Consider the following 11,906-nt stretch of genomic DNA (forward strand, 5'->3'; position numbering starts at 1 on the left):
GGAAGGGAAATAAAAGATACTGGCATTTTTTTTATGCTACAAATACAGCAAATTACTTTAAAACCAAAAATAATTCTTGGAATAACCCAAGCAGGTAAAAACAGTCTGTAATAGTAAAGTGTTAAAAGGGAGCGTTGTTGAGGCGCACCTGTAATGTTTGCAGATGAGCAGCTGTGGATATCTTTAAAAGCTGTATAAAGAAATCCGGGCAGTGGAGATTCCCTTCTGTAGAATTCTAAAATATACAGGTTTACCTTCTAATTTGTACTAATGATGAGGACAGGACACCACTCAGGTATGTTAAGTCAAGACGTGAAAGCATAATTCCAGCGTTTTGTTTCTTTATTGCCGCGTTGGAGTGGTGCTAATAATGTAAGTTCCTTGCCCCTAGTATTATGCTCACCAGCTGCCGTCTTCATCTTTTATTGGCGCCCCTTTGGTCGGTCTCCAGCAGTTTGTAACCTGCCGGATCACTCCAGTGTTTTTTGGGTGATCTGGGAGTCACAACTCAATGTAAGTCTATGAGAACCAGAACGACGCTCTCAAGGACTTACAATGAGAGCTTGTGACTGTTACCTCTGACTTCCGGTCAGTCAGAAGTTTCGGTCATAAGATTTCGGCAGTGAACCGGAGTGGTTCTGGGAAGAGCTGAAGACAGCGACTGGTAGATATAAGACTAGGTGCAGGAAACTTGGATTAGTAGCACCTCTCCAGGGCTGAAATAAAAAAAAATGCTAGATTGGTGCCTTAATGTAACAAAGCATTGCATTGTGATTAAAATCACAAAATGATCCAGACATCTGTTTTACCTGGTTTTTGGTTGCAGGATTTCAGTGTCACCCATGGTCATTGCCCAGAGATCACCGTGTATACAAGTTGCTGTCTCTTTCCTGGTGCTGGGCAGCTGAAGTCCCTGTGGATGGACAACAAAAGAGCACTTCTTGCCATGCTGGTAGAGGTAAGTTTGGGCTGCGAGATTAATTTGTAGGACTGTTTACTTCCACTGTTTCCATGTCCCTAATAATGTTGACGTTGATATTTCATTGATATGTTTCATGTTGGTCACATGTCGCACTTCAAAATGGTTTCCATTCTCTAATTTTTTTCATAAATCAAGAACTTTATATATTCTATTAGAAAAAGCCGCTTGTTTCTCCTCCTGGACTGATCATTCATTCTCAAAATTCTCAATTCACAGGTAAAATCTGTCTTCAGTGAATGTAGACTTTCCCATTACTGGGATAGGAGATGGCAGTTGGTGCTCATAAAGTTTTATGGAGAACTATGTAACTATCATTTCACTAGCACTTGCAGCAGAACGTCTGTGTCTTCCTCTAGCTCCTCCCCTCACCATAGAATTTTGAAAGCACCAACTGTCATCTCCTACCTCCATAATGTGAAATTCTGTCTTCACGGAGCACAGATTTTACTCATGAAATGAGAGTGAAAAATCAATGCAGGAAGAGAAAGAAGCAGATTTGTCTCATGATATATATTACAACCTTGCTTTATATCTATAGAGTATGTGTGTATTACAATGTCGCTGTGTATTGTTGATTTATGGAAATTAAAATGCAGTTACTGGTTAAGAATGGAAGTCTAAAGTGTAAAAAAAAATGGATAATGGTAAAAGAAAAATTAAATACTATTCAGAGCTTCAGGTACAACTATGCACATCACAGGGTTAAAAACAAGGTAACAAGAGCCAGCGGTAACCTAAATGGAAATTGAACGTGTAATAGAAGGCGGATTTAAAGGATTCCATCAATAAGTGATAGGAACTGAATCCAGCCGGCTCCGCTCATCTCTAACAGAGCAGCTTCTCTGCAGGCAGTGTGCGCTCCCCAAGTGTATAGCACGGCTTCTCCTCCGTTTTTGTCATGGGTGTAGTAGCGCTCTCTCACAGATAAGGTACAGGTGATTCGGTAGTGGCATACATGTTATTAGCGGAACCTACTGACAACTGTTTGTGTCCTTCCAGGTACATAAAGGCGTTCATGGCATCGTAAAGGATGAAAAAGGAAAACCTGTGCCGAAAGCTACAATTATTTTCAATGAAGGGGTGAAAGTGTACACTAAGGAGGGCGGATACTTCCATGTTCTGCTCGCACCGGGTTTCCATAACATTAACGCCATTGCTGAGGGATTCCAGCAGCAGCACACACAGGTATTACTTTCTCTAATGTGGCTTGTGTCGGAGGTGGACTGAAAGCTGGGAAAACGTTTTCTATCCTTTCTCCCTAAAAAGTCTGTAGTTAGTTTACTACCTTTTTGAATCTTTATCAGGTTTAAGTAGCTGAGGACGTCCATTTTAACCCCTGCCCAACATAGGACGTAAAAGTACGTCACACCTCCCTATCAGAATACAATAAGAAATCAAAATGTTTTATATACCACAGATCGGAGACAGATCACTCAAAAAAACACGCCCTCATATCCACAAATGGAAAAATAGAAACGTTACAGGTCTTAATTGTACTGACCTGGAAAATCATGTTGCCTGGTCATTTTCACCACATAACGTACACCATAAAAACATTAGCGGCATTTAGGGATTTTCTTTTCCCACCATTTTACCGCTCATTGAATTTTTCTCCCATTCTCCAGTACAATAATTGGTGAAATAAATGACATTTAAATTACAACTTATCCAACCGAAAACAAGCCGACATGTAACTTTGTCTATGGAAACATAGTCACGGGTCTTAAGAGAAAAGCGCAGAAATGAAAATTGGCCACAGTGGGAAGATTAAAGGAGTTTTTAGCTGGCCATTTAAGTCGAAGCCAGATGTTGATCCAGAAAGAAGGAAGACGTACAAGCTCTTCCTTAATATTTCTGATTCATTTCTAATCTACGCTTTGCCTCAAAAAATTGACTGATTCCAGCTTATCCAGTTTTATTGACTAGCCGCTTCTCTAATTAGGAATCATGACATTGAGCTTTCTCTTCCAAATCCCTGTGGAAAATATTTAAGCAGTCGGCTGTGTTGCCATGATATGACTGCAACATGTGAACATATCCCAAAGGAGAACATTCAAACATTACACACAAAGCCAGAAGATGCACCAGTACAAACTCCCAAAAATCCAGTTTTTGTTGAGATTTTACCCCAATTGTGATGATTTCTAATTATAAAAATTCTCAATCGAAATGTTTGTTTCCAAAACTGAAATAAACTCTTTGATCACACAATTTTTCTGGTAATATTACTGCCATACGGTTACTCCTATAAGTAGTGTGTGGGTTTGTCCAGCGCAGACATAATTCCAGTGTAGCTGATACTATTGTCAGGTGAGTGACTTGGGCATAGTGTAGATTTAAGTTGAAGTTATTTTTTTTTGTAATTGCTGCCTTACTTACTCCCGTCTATATTTATAGACCTTATTCACACTGCGTAGTTTGTTTTCATGACTTGCCCTACTTTTATTTTTAGGTTCATGTTAGGCACGATGCAGCCAGCCTTGTAGAAATAATTTTTGTCATGGATAATCGTATATTTGGACTGCCCAGGGAGTTGGTTGTGACTATTGCAGGTATGACTTGTTTTTAATTATTAATTAAATGATATTAATTCTTGTTGAGTTTGCACATAAAGGCCCTTCTCACATAAGGGAGATCTGTTCTCCCTACCTATATGGGTGGGGTAGAGTGACAAGACGGTAGCCTTTTCTTACTGTAAAAAATATCCAAGCCCATTTATGTTTCGCTAAAGTCTCAATCAGTGGCTATGTACATATTAAAGGTGACTTTAAAAGGAGAAAAAGTCCTGAAATTATTCTTTGTGTGATTTTTTTTTTTCTTGTTAAAAAAAGAAAGAGAAAACTTGGCATTTTAACAAGGGTGTGTAAACTTTTTAGATCCAGGAAAAAATGCTGCAAATTAAAAATGCTTTCAAAAATAGTGTTAAACGTGAATGAACAAATCAATACTTGGTATAACCTTTTTTGACTTCAAAACATTCTCAAAGCACTCAGCAGGGGGTTGGAGGACTATTGGCAGAGCTTCTGTGCATGTAGGCTTGCTACACCTATCTACTGTTCGGAGAAGTCTGACCATCCCTGTATCATGGAAACCAAGCCGGGCAACTCAACCATGCACTAAAGCCTAGAACTAGGATGCAGATAAATGGCAGCAGGTGCTCTGGACTGATGAGTCAAAATGTGAAATACTTTGCTGTTTGCCGAGGGCTGGAGAGAGGTACAATAATGAGTGTCTGCAGCAGTGAAGCATGGTCTTGGGGGTCCTTGAACGTTTGAGGCTGAATTTCTGCAAGTGGAGTTGGGTATTTGGTCACGATTAATGGTGTCCTCAATGCCGAGGAATAACGGGCAAATACTTATCCATCATGCAATACGATCAGGGAGGTGTCTGATTTGGCTCCAAATGTATTCTCCAGCAGGAGAACAACCCCCAACCATCCAGCCACCTTTATTAAGAACCATCTTCAGCATAAAGAATCACTATGAGTCTTGGAAGTAATGATATGGTTCCTCAAAGCTCTGATCTCAACATCCTTGAGACTGTCTGGGATCACATGAAAAGACAGAAGGATTTGCCCAAGCAACATCCACAAAGACCTGTGGTTAGTTCTCCAAGATGTTTGGAACAAACTCCCTGTCGAGTTCCTTCAAAAACTGTGAGCAAGTGTATCAAGAAGAACTGATGCTGTTTTGAAGGCAAAGAGCGGTCCCACCAGATATTGATTTGATTTAATTTCTTTTTTTTTTTATTCACTTTGCATTTTGTTAATTGATAAAAAATACACTACTAACATTTCTATATTTGAAATCATTCTTGCCTTGTGTTTTGGGGAGTCAAGGTCCCTCTTACCATGCTAAGAGGCAGCATGCATATAGTAGCCAAAAACAGAGGCAGAACTCCACCTCGGGGGGGGAGGGGAAGGTGGGAAGAGGACAGGAAGCACTGCAATAAAAACATTGCATGTATCATATATTATAATAAGGTTTACATTGCAGTTAACAAGTAAATTAACGATTATGAGAATAAAGATCTTAATTGTTTGTCATGATGGAAAGCTCGGTAGAATTGACGTCCGGAGCATGTGCACGATGTGACCATAGTAACTAGATGCTCCAGTAGTGAGATCTTATTGCTCCCAGTCTGGCGCATGCGTGATGTAAGAAGATGTGACCAGAGTTACTAGCAGCTACATCACCTCCGGCACTTGTGTATCTTGAGCGTTAACCATAGTTACTAGACGCCGGCAGAACGGGTCTCTGTAGAGAGCTGTAAGGGCGGGTGACTGTGTCACCTTTGTTTCTTGCTGATGAACATATTCCCTTTATGTGATGTGCAGGGGGCCAAGAACAAATGTCTACTTTTTAAGGACAAGTTCATACGGGATGGAATTGCCGGGGATTTTATGTATTGTTGCTGATCAACTCCAACATGGATTGCTGCCACAGGCATTTGGATAAGACTTAATCCACTTGAGATCCACATACTGCACACTTATTTTTTTTATTTTTTTCGTGGAAATCGACCTGTGAGCAGATTGTAAAGTCTGCAGAATATCCATTTTTGTTGGCTTTTCACAGCAAAAGTTAGAAATGCGGATTGTGCTGCGGGTTCACCATGGATCTGCATTGAAATCTGTAGTGAATTTGTAGCAGGAATAGCCGTTGCATGTATCTTTACCCCAATAGTGTCTTGTTGCTATTGTTCTGTCGGCTTTCTGATGACCTATTTGTAAATGTTCTTGAGCTTAATGTTAATCTAGATTCTTCTTGATTTCTTTTTAGGAGCCACAATGACGGCCCTACTGCTGACAGCCTGCATCATCTGGTGCGTCTGCTCCATCAAGTCCAATAGGCACAAAGATGGATTCCATCGGTTGAGGCAAAACAACGATGACTATGAGGACGAAATCCGCCTGATGTCTGCGGGATCTAAGAAATCCCTCCTAAGTAATGAGTTCCAGGATGAAACCGACACCGAGGAGGAGACACTATATACCAGCAAGCATTAAATAGACGTTACAGCCAGGACGAGCTGCTCCAGGCAGAATACCAAGATCTCTCCACAATTGGGAACAATTCCTATTTGGCTGCAGCATCGTCCTGCGATTTTGTATCTGCACATTTGCCATTGACCTTTTTTCTTGAACTACTTTTTGTGTTAAGTGCTCTTTCATTTTTACAATTTTCTTGCGTGTTTGTGTATGTCTGGGTCCCACTGTCTGCTAGGAAAATAACGTGACAACCAAGGATCACAACTACAGTGGATTGCTCCTGAAGCCTTACCAGCTGCATAGTCACCACACAGCGGCCCCCTAGGGGGTTAAGGAGCTATTGCAATATATGGCGAGGTGCCTCACTGAGCCTCCGTACTACTTTCTATTCTATAATGTCTCTACATAAGAACAATGTGACTTTTGGGTGAACGTGTCGTCAGCTTGTTGTATCTGGTAACTGATTGAGATTTTGTATTGAACAGATTTTATTTCTGCCATTTTTTGGGGGAAAAAAATGAATGTTTTTGCCTGAGAGCAGTTTTATAATAGTCATGGATGGTTTAGGTCCTCAAGGTTTTTGGTAATGAGGTTCTGGAGCAAAGAGTTTGTAATTTAATGTTCTTTTTTAGACACTACAATAATGGAGGCGACGTTGTAGGTACAGTGACTGCCCCCCTGTCATCGAGCTGCTGACCGGTCAGCAAGTCTTCAGTCTCTTATCTTTGGCCATTTCTGCTACGTGGCAATAAGCACATTTCCATGATCATTCTTGCTAATCCATCACTCAGCAGTAGGAACGCACATTTTGGAAAATCTTTTGCATTCTCTAAATTTCACACTAAATAATGCACTAATATTCCATTTTTTGGATTTCTAATTATTCTGCTAATATAAACAAGGAAGTTTTGGTTCGATCTCATCAATTGGTACTTAATAGATAAATGTGACAAAAGCACATTGGCGAGGTCTGTGATTTCTGGCACCTTCACTGATTTTTAGAAGATTGCTTACACCCCTTTGGCACTGCTCTGAATTTTTTTTTTTTTCTGCTACAGCATTAAAAGCAAAGGACCATATAAATTTGGGCAAGTCCAGAGATGCCAGAATATCCTCAGTGATTCCACAGCAGAATCTGTGGAATTAACTTGTATTTTACCACTTTCCATTGTAGGGGTTAAACCCGCAGTGAAAATCCTCTGCATTTCCACAGCAGAGTATAAAATCCTGTGGGCTTGGACATTTGCAGCATGGTGTTTTTTCCACTATACGTGGGTGGTGTTTTCCTCCCACGTTTATTGTACTGTAATTTGTTGCAGTGAGTAATTCACCACATTTGGACTTGGCCCAAAAAGGAATTTACTAGCATCGTTGTCAGTATCGGTAGCCGTGGCCAAGTTTTTGGGGCTTTTTTTTTAAGAGTTCTTTCATTTTTTAAGTCAATGGTGGACCTTGATCAGGCTTAAAGCAGATCTGTCTTCATGTTGCACAATGCAGACTGCATATATTATTAAATAGGTCTTGTAGACCTGATGAGGCTGGTGTACTTAGTTTATAAGTACATGTAAATCATTTACTTGCAAAAGTTAAAGGGCTTTATCTTGGACTTTGGTTTTTTTGACTACTGGGATAAGAACTTACCAGCTAACTACTAGCCTGTTTTACCCTGCGACTTCTGTTCTGGCTCAAAGTGGTCAGGGACAGCTCTTGCCGGTGATTCCCCTGCTTCTGCTGACGTTGCGTCGTCGGAGCAGCGCCTTCTCTTCCGCTCTGCTCTGTCAACATCTTGCTGATTCACAACTGTATCCACCTGTTACAGTGGAGAGCCGGCTGACCATGGCGTGACGCCCTGTCGACAGAGCAGAGCAAAAGAGAAAGATCTGCTCTGTTCATGTGAAATCAAATGAAGCCTGAGAATCGCCGCCTGTACTGGGACACATCGGTGCATGGTTAGAACAGGCAGGTAGTCAGCAACTAGTCGTAGCCAGAATAAAACAAAAGTCCCGGATAGCCCTTTTTTAAGATGTGCATTTTATGAGTCTATCTGTAGCTTAAATAATTTTATTGTTGAGCAGTAAAACTTTCTACAAGGATTATAAAGTGTTGCTGAAATGGATTTTAAAAGGAAGTTCACCAGCCTCATCAGGTCTAGGAAATTTCTTTAATAACATGTTCAGTCTGTATTGTGTGTGAATTCTTGTGATAGATGCGCTATAACCAATGTGTTCTTCTCGCATGTCGGATCTTTTTGACCTGATTTCTTGTTAAGAATGATCCTTCTTGCCGTTCTTGCCTTGCCTGTATAATCTAGTGACCTCATTGTAAGGCCGAGTTCCCACTTAGAGTAAGTGCTGCACTTTTTTCCATTATGTTATTTTATGCAGAAAATCCGTTGAAGTTAAACAGTTGATTTTGTGAAAATGGAGTGGATGTGATGTGTGAAAAAAGAGCAATGAGGGCAAGTGAAGCATCCCAGTGTTTCGTACTAAAAACGTGCATAAGATGCTGCATCTGATCTGTGCCCTAAAACACAAAAAAACAACGGGAAAAAGCCGTAATCAGAGCAATTGCTATTGAGTATTTTAGGTCAGCGTTTTCACACGTGGGAACTTGACCTTACAGTTTAGGGTTTTTTTGTGTCGTATACTAATATTTAGGAATAATACTTTAAACCATTATTTAATACTTTTACAGATCGCTGCCAAATCCACTGCCTTAAGTTGTATTTTTTTTCTAAATTCATCCTTGGATTAGTCTTGTCCCTCATGCAGTAGTTTGCCCTGCACTATCTCCAAAATTGCATTTGGATATTGAGATTTTTACACAGGTGACAATGACACATGTAGCGGCTCTATCTCCCTGTAGGGCATTAATTTAGTAGTGAGAGCAGTAACTTACTAATTCATTCAAGGGGGACAATTGAGTTGAAATGATATAGGGATCATGTTGTATGTGTAATGAGATCGTATAGGTGATGATTGTGATCTCGGATCACCACTGACTCCCTCTCCCTCAACATAATGGCGCTACAGAGTACTCGGACCCCTTTGGTACCACCTGTAGACTTCTCCTGAAAACCTGATGCAGTATTCTAAGCTGACTGTCATTGACTTACATGATCCTGTTATTGGGTGGGTGCTAGGCTTTCAGAAACCCCTTTGCCTGTGCTCAGGAGCCCTTTCTAGAAATCAGTCAGTTGTGGTCTGAGATCAGACTTAACACATGATTTTTTTCTTCTCCATTTTCCCTTTATTAGGAATATATTACCGGCCTCTGGCCTCCGTGTAATATATGCTGCCATCACCACATCCATTCTGTATATGTTCCCCGTCCATAACAGGGCCATGCAGTATTATGTGCTTATCCCAATGAGGCACTCTGGACCTTGCTTTGCTTTTCCTCCCATGCTGTATAGATATGGAGTAACTCCTGAAGTGCCTTGTTGCAACATTTGCTAGTTACGCTATTGTGCGTGACAATGCTGCAACGCTTTACCATGGGAAAAGGGGTTCCCTTGATTTCATTAATGGAAACCCCCGTAATTTGCTTTAAGAAACCATCGTCGTGTTGTATATTGATCTCGGATACTGTCATTGAACCGGTACATCATTATGTATTGCACTCGTGCCTGTTAATAGCCCATTCTACGTGGACATGCTCATATTCACTTGATTTATTTTTTTTTATCTGGTCATACTTTTATGGAAATAAATCCAGGATACATATTTGTGTGCAGGAGCCACGCCGCTAATTTACCACCTTCTCCATTTTTTTTTGTTCCTGCCTTTAAAACCGCGTTATAACTGAAGCCTTTGATGTGATGATTTGCAGAAGTCATGTTTATTTATTGCAAGTTATGTAACTAAATATTTGAGAAGAAACCAAAAAAAACCAACCCCCATGTCTGCGTTATTCTTTCGTTGTATTGTTCTAACAGTGTGATCGCGTATCGCCCCGTTCAGCAATCTGCGCACTGCTTTACAGAGACCAATTGCTTGAAAACCATCTTACACCACCCTGATTTCTAGTATGTCTCTTTTTGAAGTCTACCTTTAAAGAGTACCCACAGGAGGGCGCTACCCGAGCGTTGTACGGGCTTGTAGACTTTCTATTGAGCCTATACAGTGGTCTGTGTGCACACTCCTGCTTTTTGAGCATGTATCACTTACTGGGCTACTTGCTACAATTACGATAAAATCTGTTTTCTCTGCTGCAGATATAGCAGTTCTCTGAATGCTGAGCTCTGTATAACTCCGCCCACACCCCTGATTGACAGCTACACATACACTGTGCATAGGCAGGATGCTGCCAATAAGTGGTGGGGTCGTGATTATATAGATCTCATGAACATGGAGGACTATGACAGCAAGTTTACGAATTCTCTAGTGATAATCTCCTGCTGATAAAACTAATTGTATTAAAACTACAGGAAGCAGCTCAAAAAGTGACACATCGCTGGAGTCGGCGTCTCGTTCTCTATATTATGCTGCTCTCAAATTGTAGTTGTGCTGCCACAACGCAACCACATATAGTAAGTGTGATACTAAAACCCAACATTCAGCAAATATCTAATCTTGGTAGATTTCCACATGACCACATTCACTTTCATTAGATGAAACTGGTGAGTGATATAGGTGGGTTTGGATTTCCAGGGAATTCCTTGACTTCCTATGTGCCCTCCATGTGGCTACATGTACCACAGTGTTCACAGGAAGTTCTGGCTGCAAAATACTGTCCTCGGCCACTACACAGACGTGTCTTGGACTTTGCTAGTCAGGTAACCAGATGTCTACTGGTACGTTCATATGTTGCGGATTTATACCGGACATTTCTGCACCTGTCACATTCATCTCAATGGGGCTTGCAGAAATCTGTGCTTTCTGTAGAATTTACTTTGGATGTATAGAACTGATTTTTCAATTCAGAAACCTATGTAACATACCTGCTGAATGTGAATATACCTTAAGGATATGTTCACAGATTGAACGTATGCTGAGGGGGCACAGCTATGTTAAACTACAACCCCAGCAATACCTGACAGCCAAAGATGATATCAGGAATAGTTGAAGAAGTGGAGGGATGAAGTATGCTGCTCCTGCCAGGTGATCCCCAAACATAACATGCAAGAATTGACCGCGTTACTTCAGTTCCGTCCACTTTGGTTATGGAGGTGATTGGTGCCAGCGATGTGACGTCTACTGATACCTGTTGATCGCACGCAAGTGTCCAGGCTGTGATCTGTAGATGTGACCTTGCCAGTCCTGCTCACCTCCCAAAATGGAAGTGGAGGAAGCAGCAATAACCCTTTAAAGAACAGAATAGAGAAGCACTATTTTAGATTACACAAAATACTGCTGCCATTACAGCTCCACGATGAATAGTTAGCCGCCATCTGTTTTTGTTTTTTAGTGCAGCTACTTCAAAACAGAAACTTCACCATTAACAGCCATATTTTATACACAAAAACAAATGGCAAAAAACTACAAGTTTTGAGTAACAAAATCTATAGCATGTGAGTTACCCTAAAGGTGTGGCGGAAAAACAAAACACATTTTACTATTCAAGATGAGCGAACCCATACCAGACACCAGGAGTCCAGTGCTGAACTCTAAACACGGACTTCTTCTGGAAGTTCGTTTTACAGAAGAGAGCTATATTCCTGCTCCAAAATTCAGATCCCCATTGATTTCTATGGGCTTCGGATTCTGGTACCAGAATCGAACTTTGGACTAAAGTTCGGTCCAACCTGCCGAACCCCAACTTCCACGTGTCCGCTAATCCCTATTTTTTATTGAAACAACAACCAATGTCAAGTCACAACAGGTTTTTTTTTGTTTGTTTTTTTATTAAGAATGGATTCAAGAGAAGCCGTGTCCGTCTCTTCATTAGCCTGCGCTCACAAATCTGTTTGTTTTTACATCAATCAAACATGAA

The 11,906-nt window shown here is 40.8% G+C and overlaps 1 protein-coding gene across 1 annotated transcript in view; it reads left to right on the forward strand.

Annotated features, from left to right (window-relative positions):
- CPD (carboxypeptidase D) overlaps window positions 1-9,867 on the forward strand; it is a 78,656-nt gene extending 68,789 nt beyond the window's left edge. The window contains exons 18-21 of the mRNA XM_073667975.1: window positions 827-958; window positions 1,982-2,167; window positions 3,435-3,534; window positions 5,764-9,867. Of these exons, the coding sequence (XP_073524076.1) occupies window positions 827-958; window positions 1,982-2,167; window positions 3,435-3,534; window positions 5,764-5,990 (645 nt within the window). The 3' untranslated portion in view covers window positions 5,991-9,867. The remainder of the gene's footprint in view (window positions 1-826; window positions 959-1,981; window positions 2,168-3,434; window positions 3,535-5,763) is intronic.
- The last annotated feature ends 2,039 nt before the right edge of the window (window positions 9,868-11,906 follow it).

This window comes from Phyllobates terribilis, unplaced genomic scaffold (assembly GCF_046119375.1).
Source record: "Phyllobates terribilis strain yellow unplaced genomic scaffold, ASM4611937v1 Scaffold_2__4_contigs__length_985480577, whole genome shotgun sequence".
Taxonomy (NCBI): Eukaryota; Metazoa; Chordata; class Amphibia; order Anura; family Dendrobatidae; genus Phyllobates; species Phyllobates terribilis.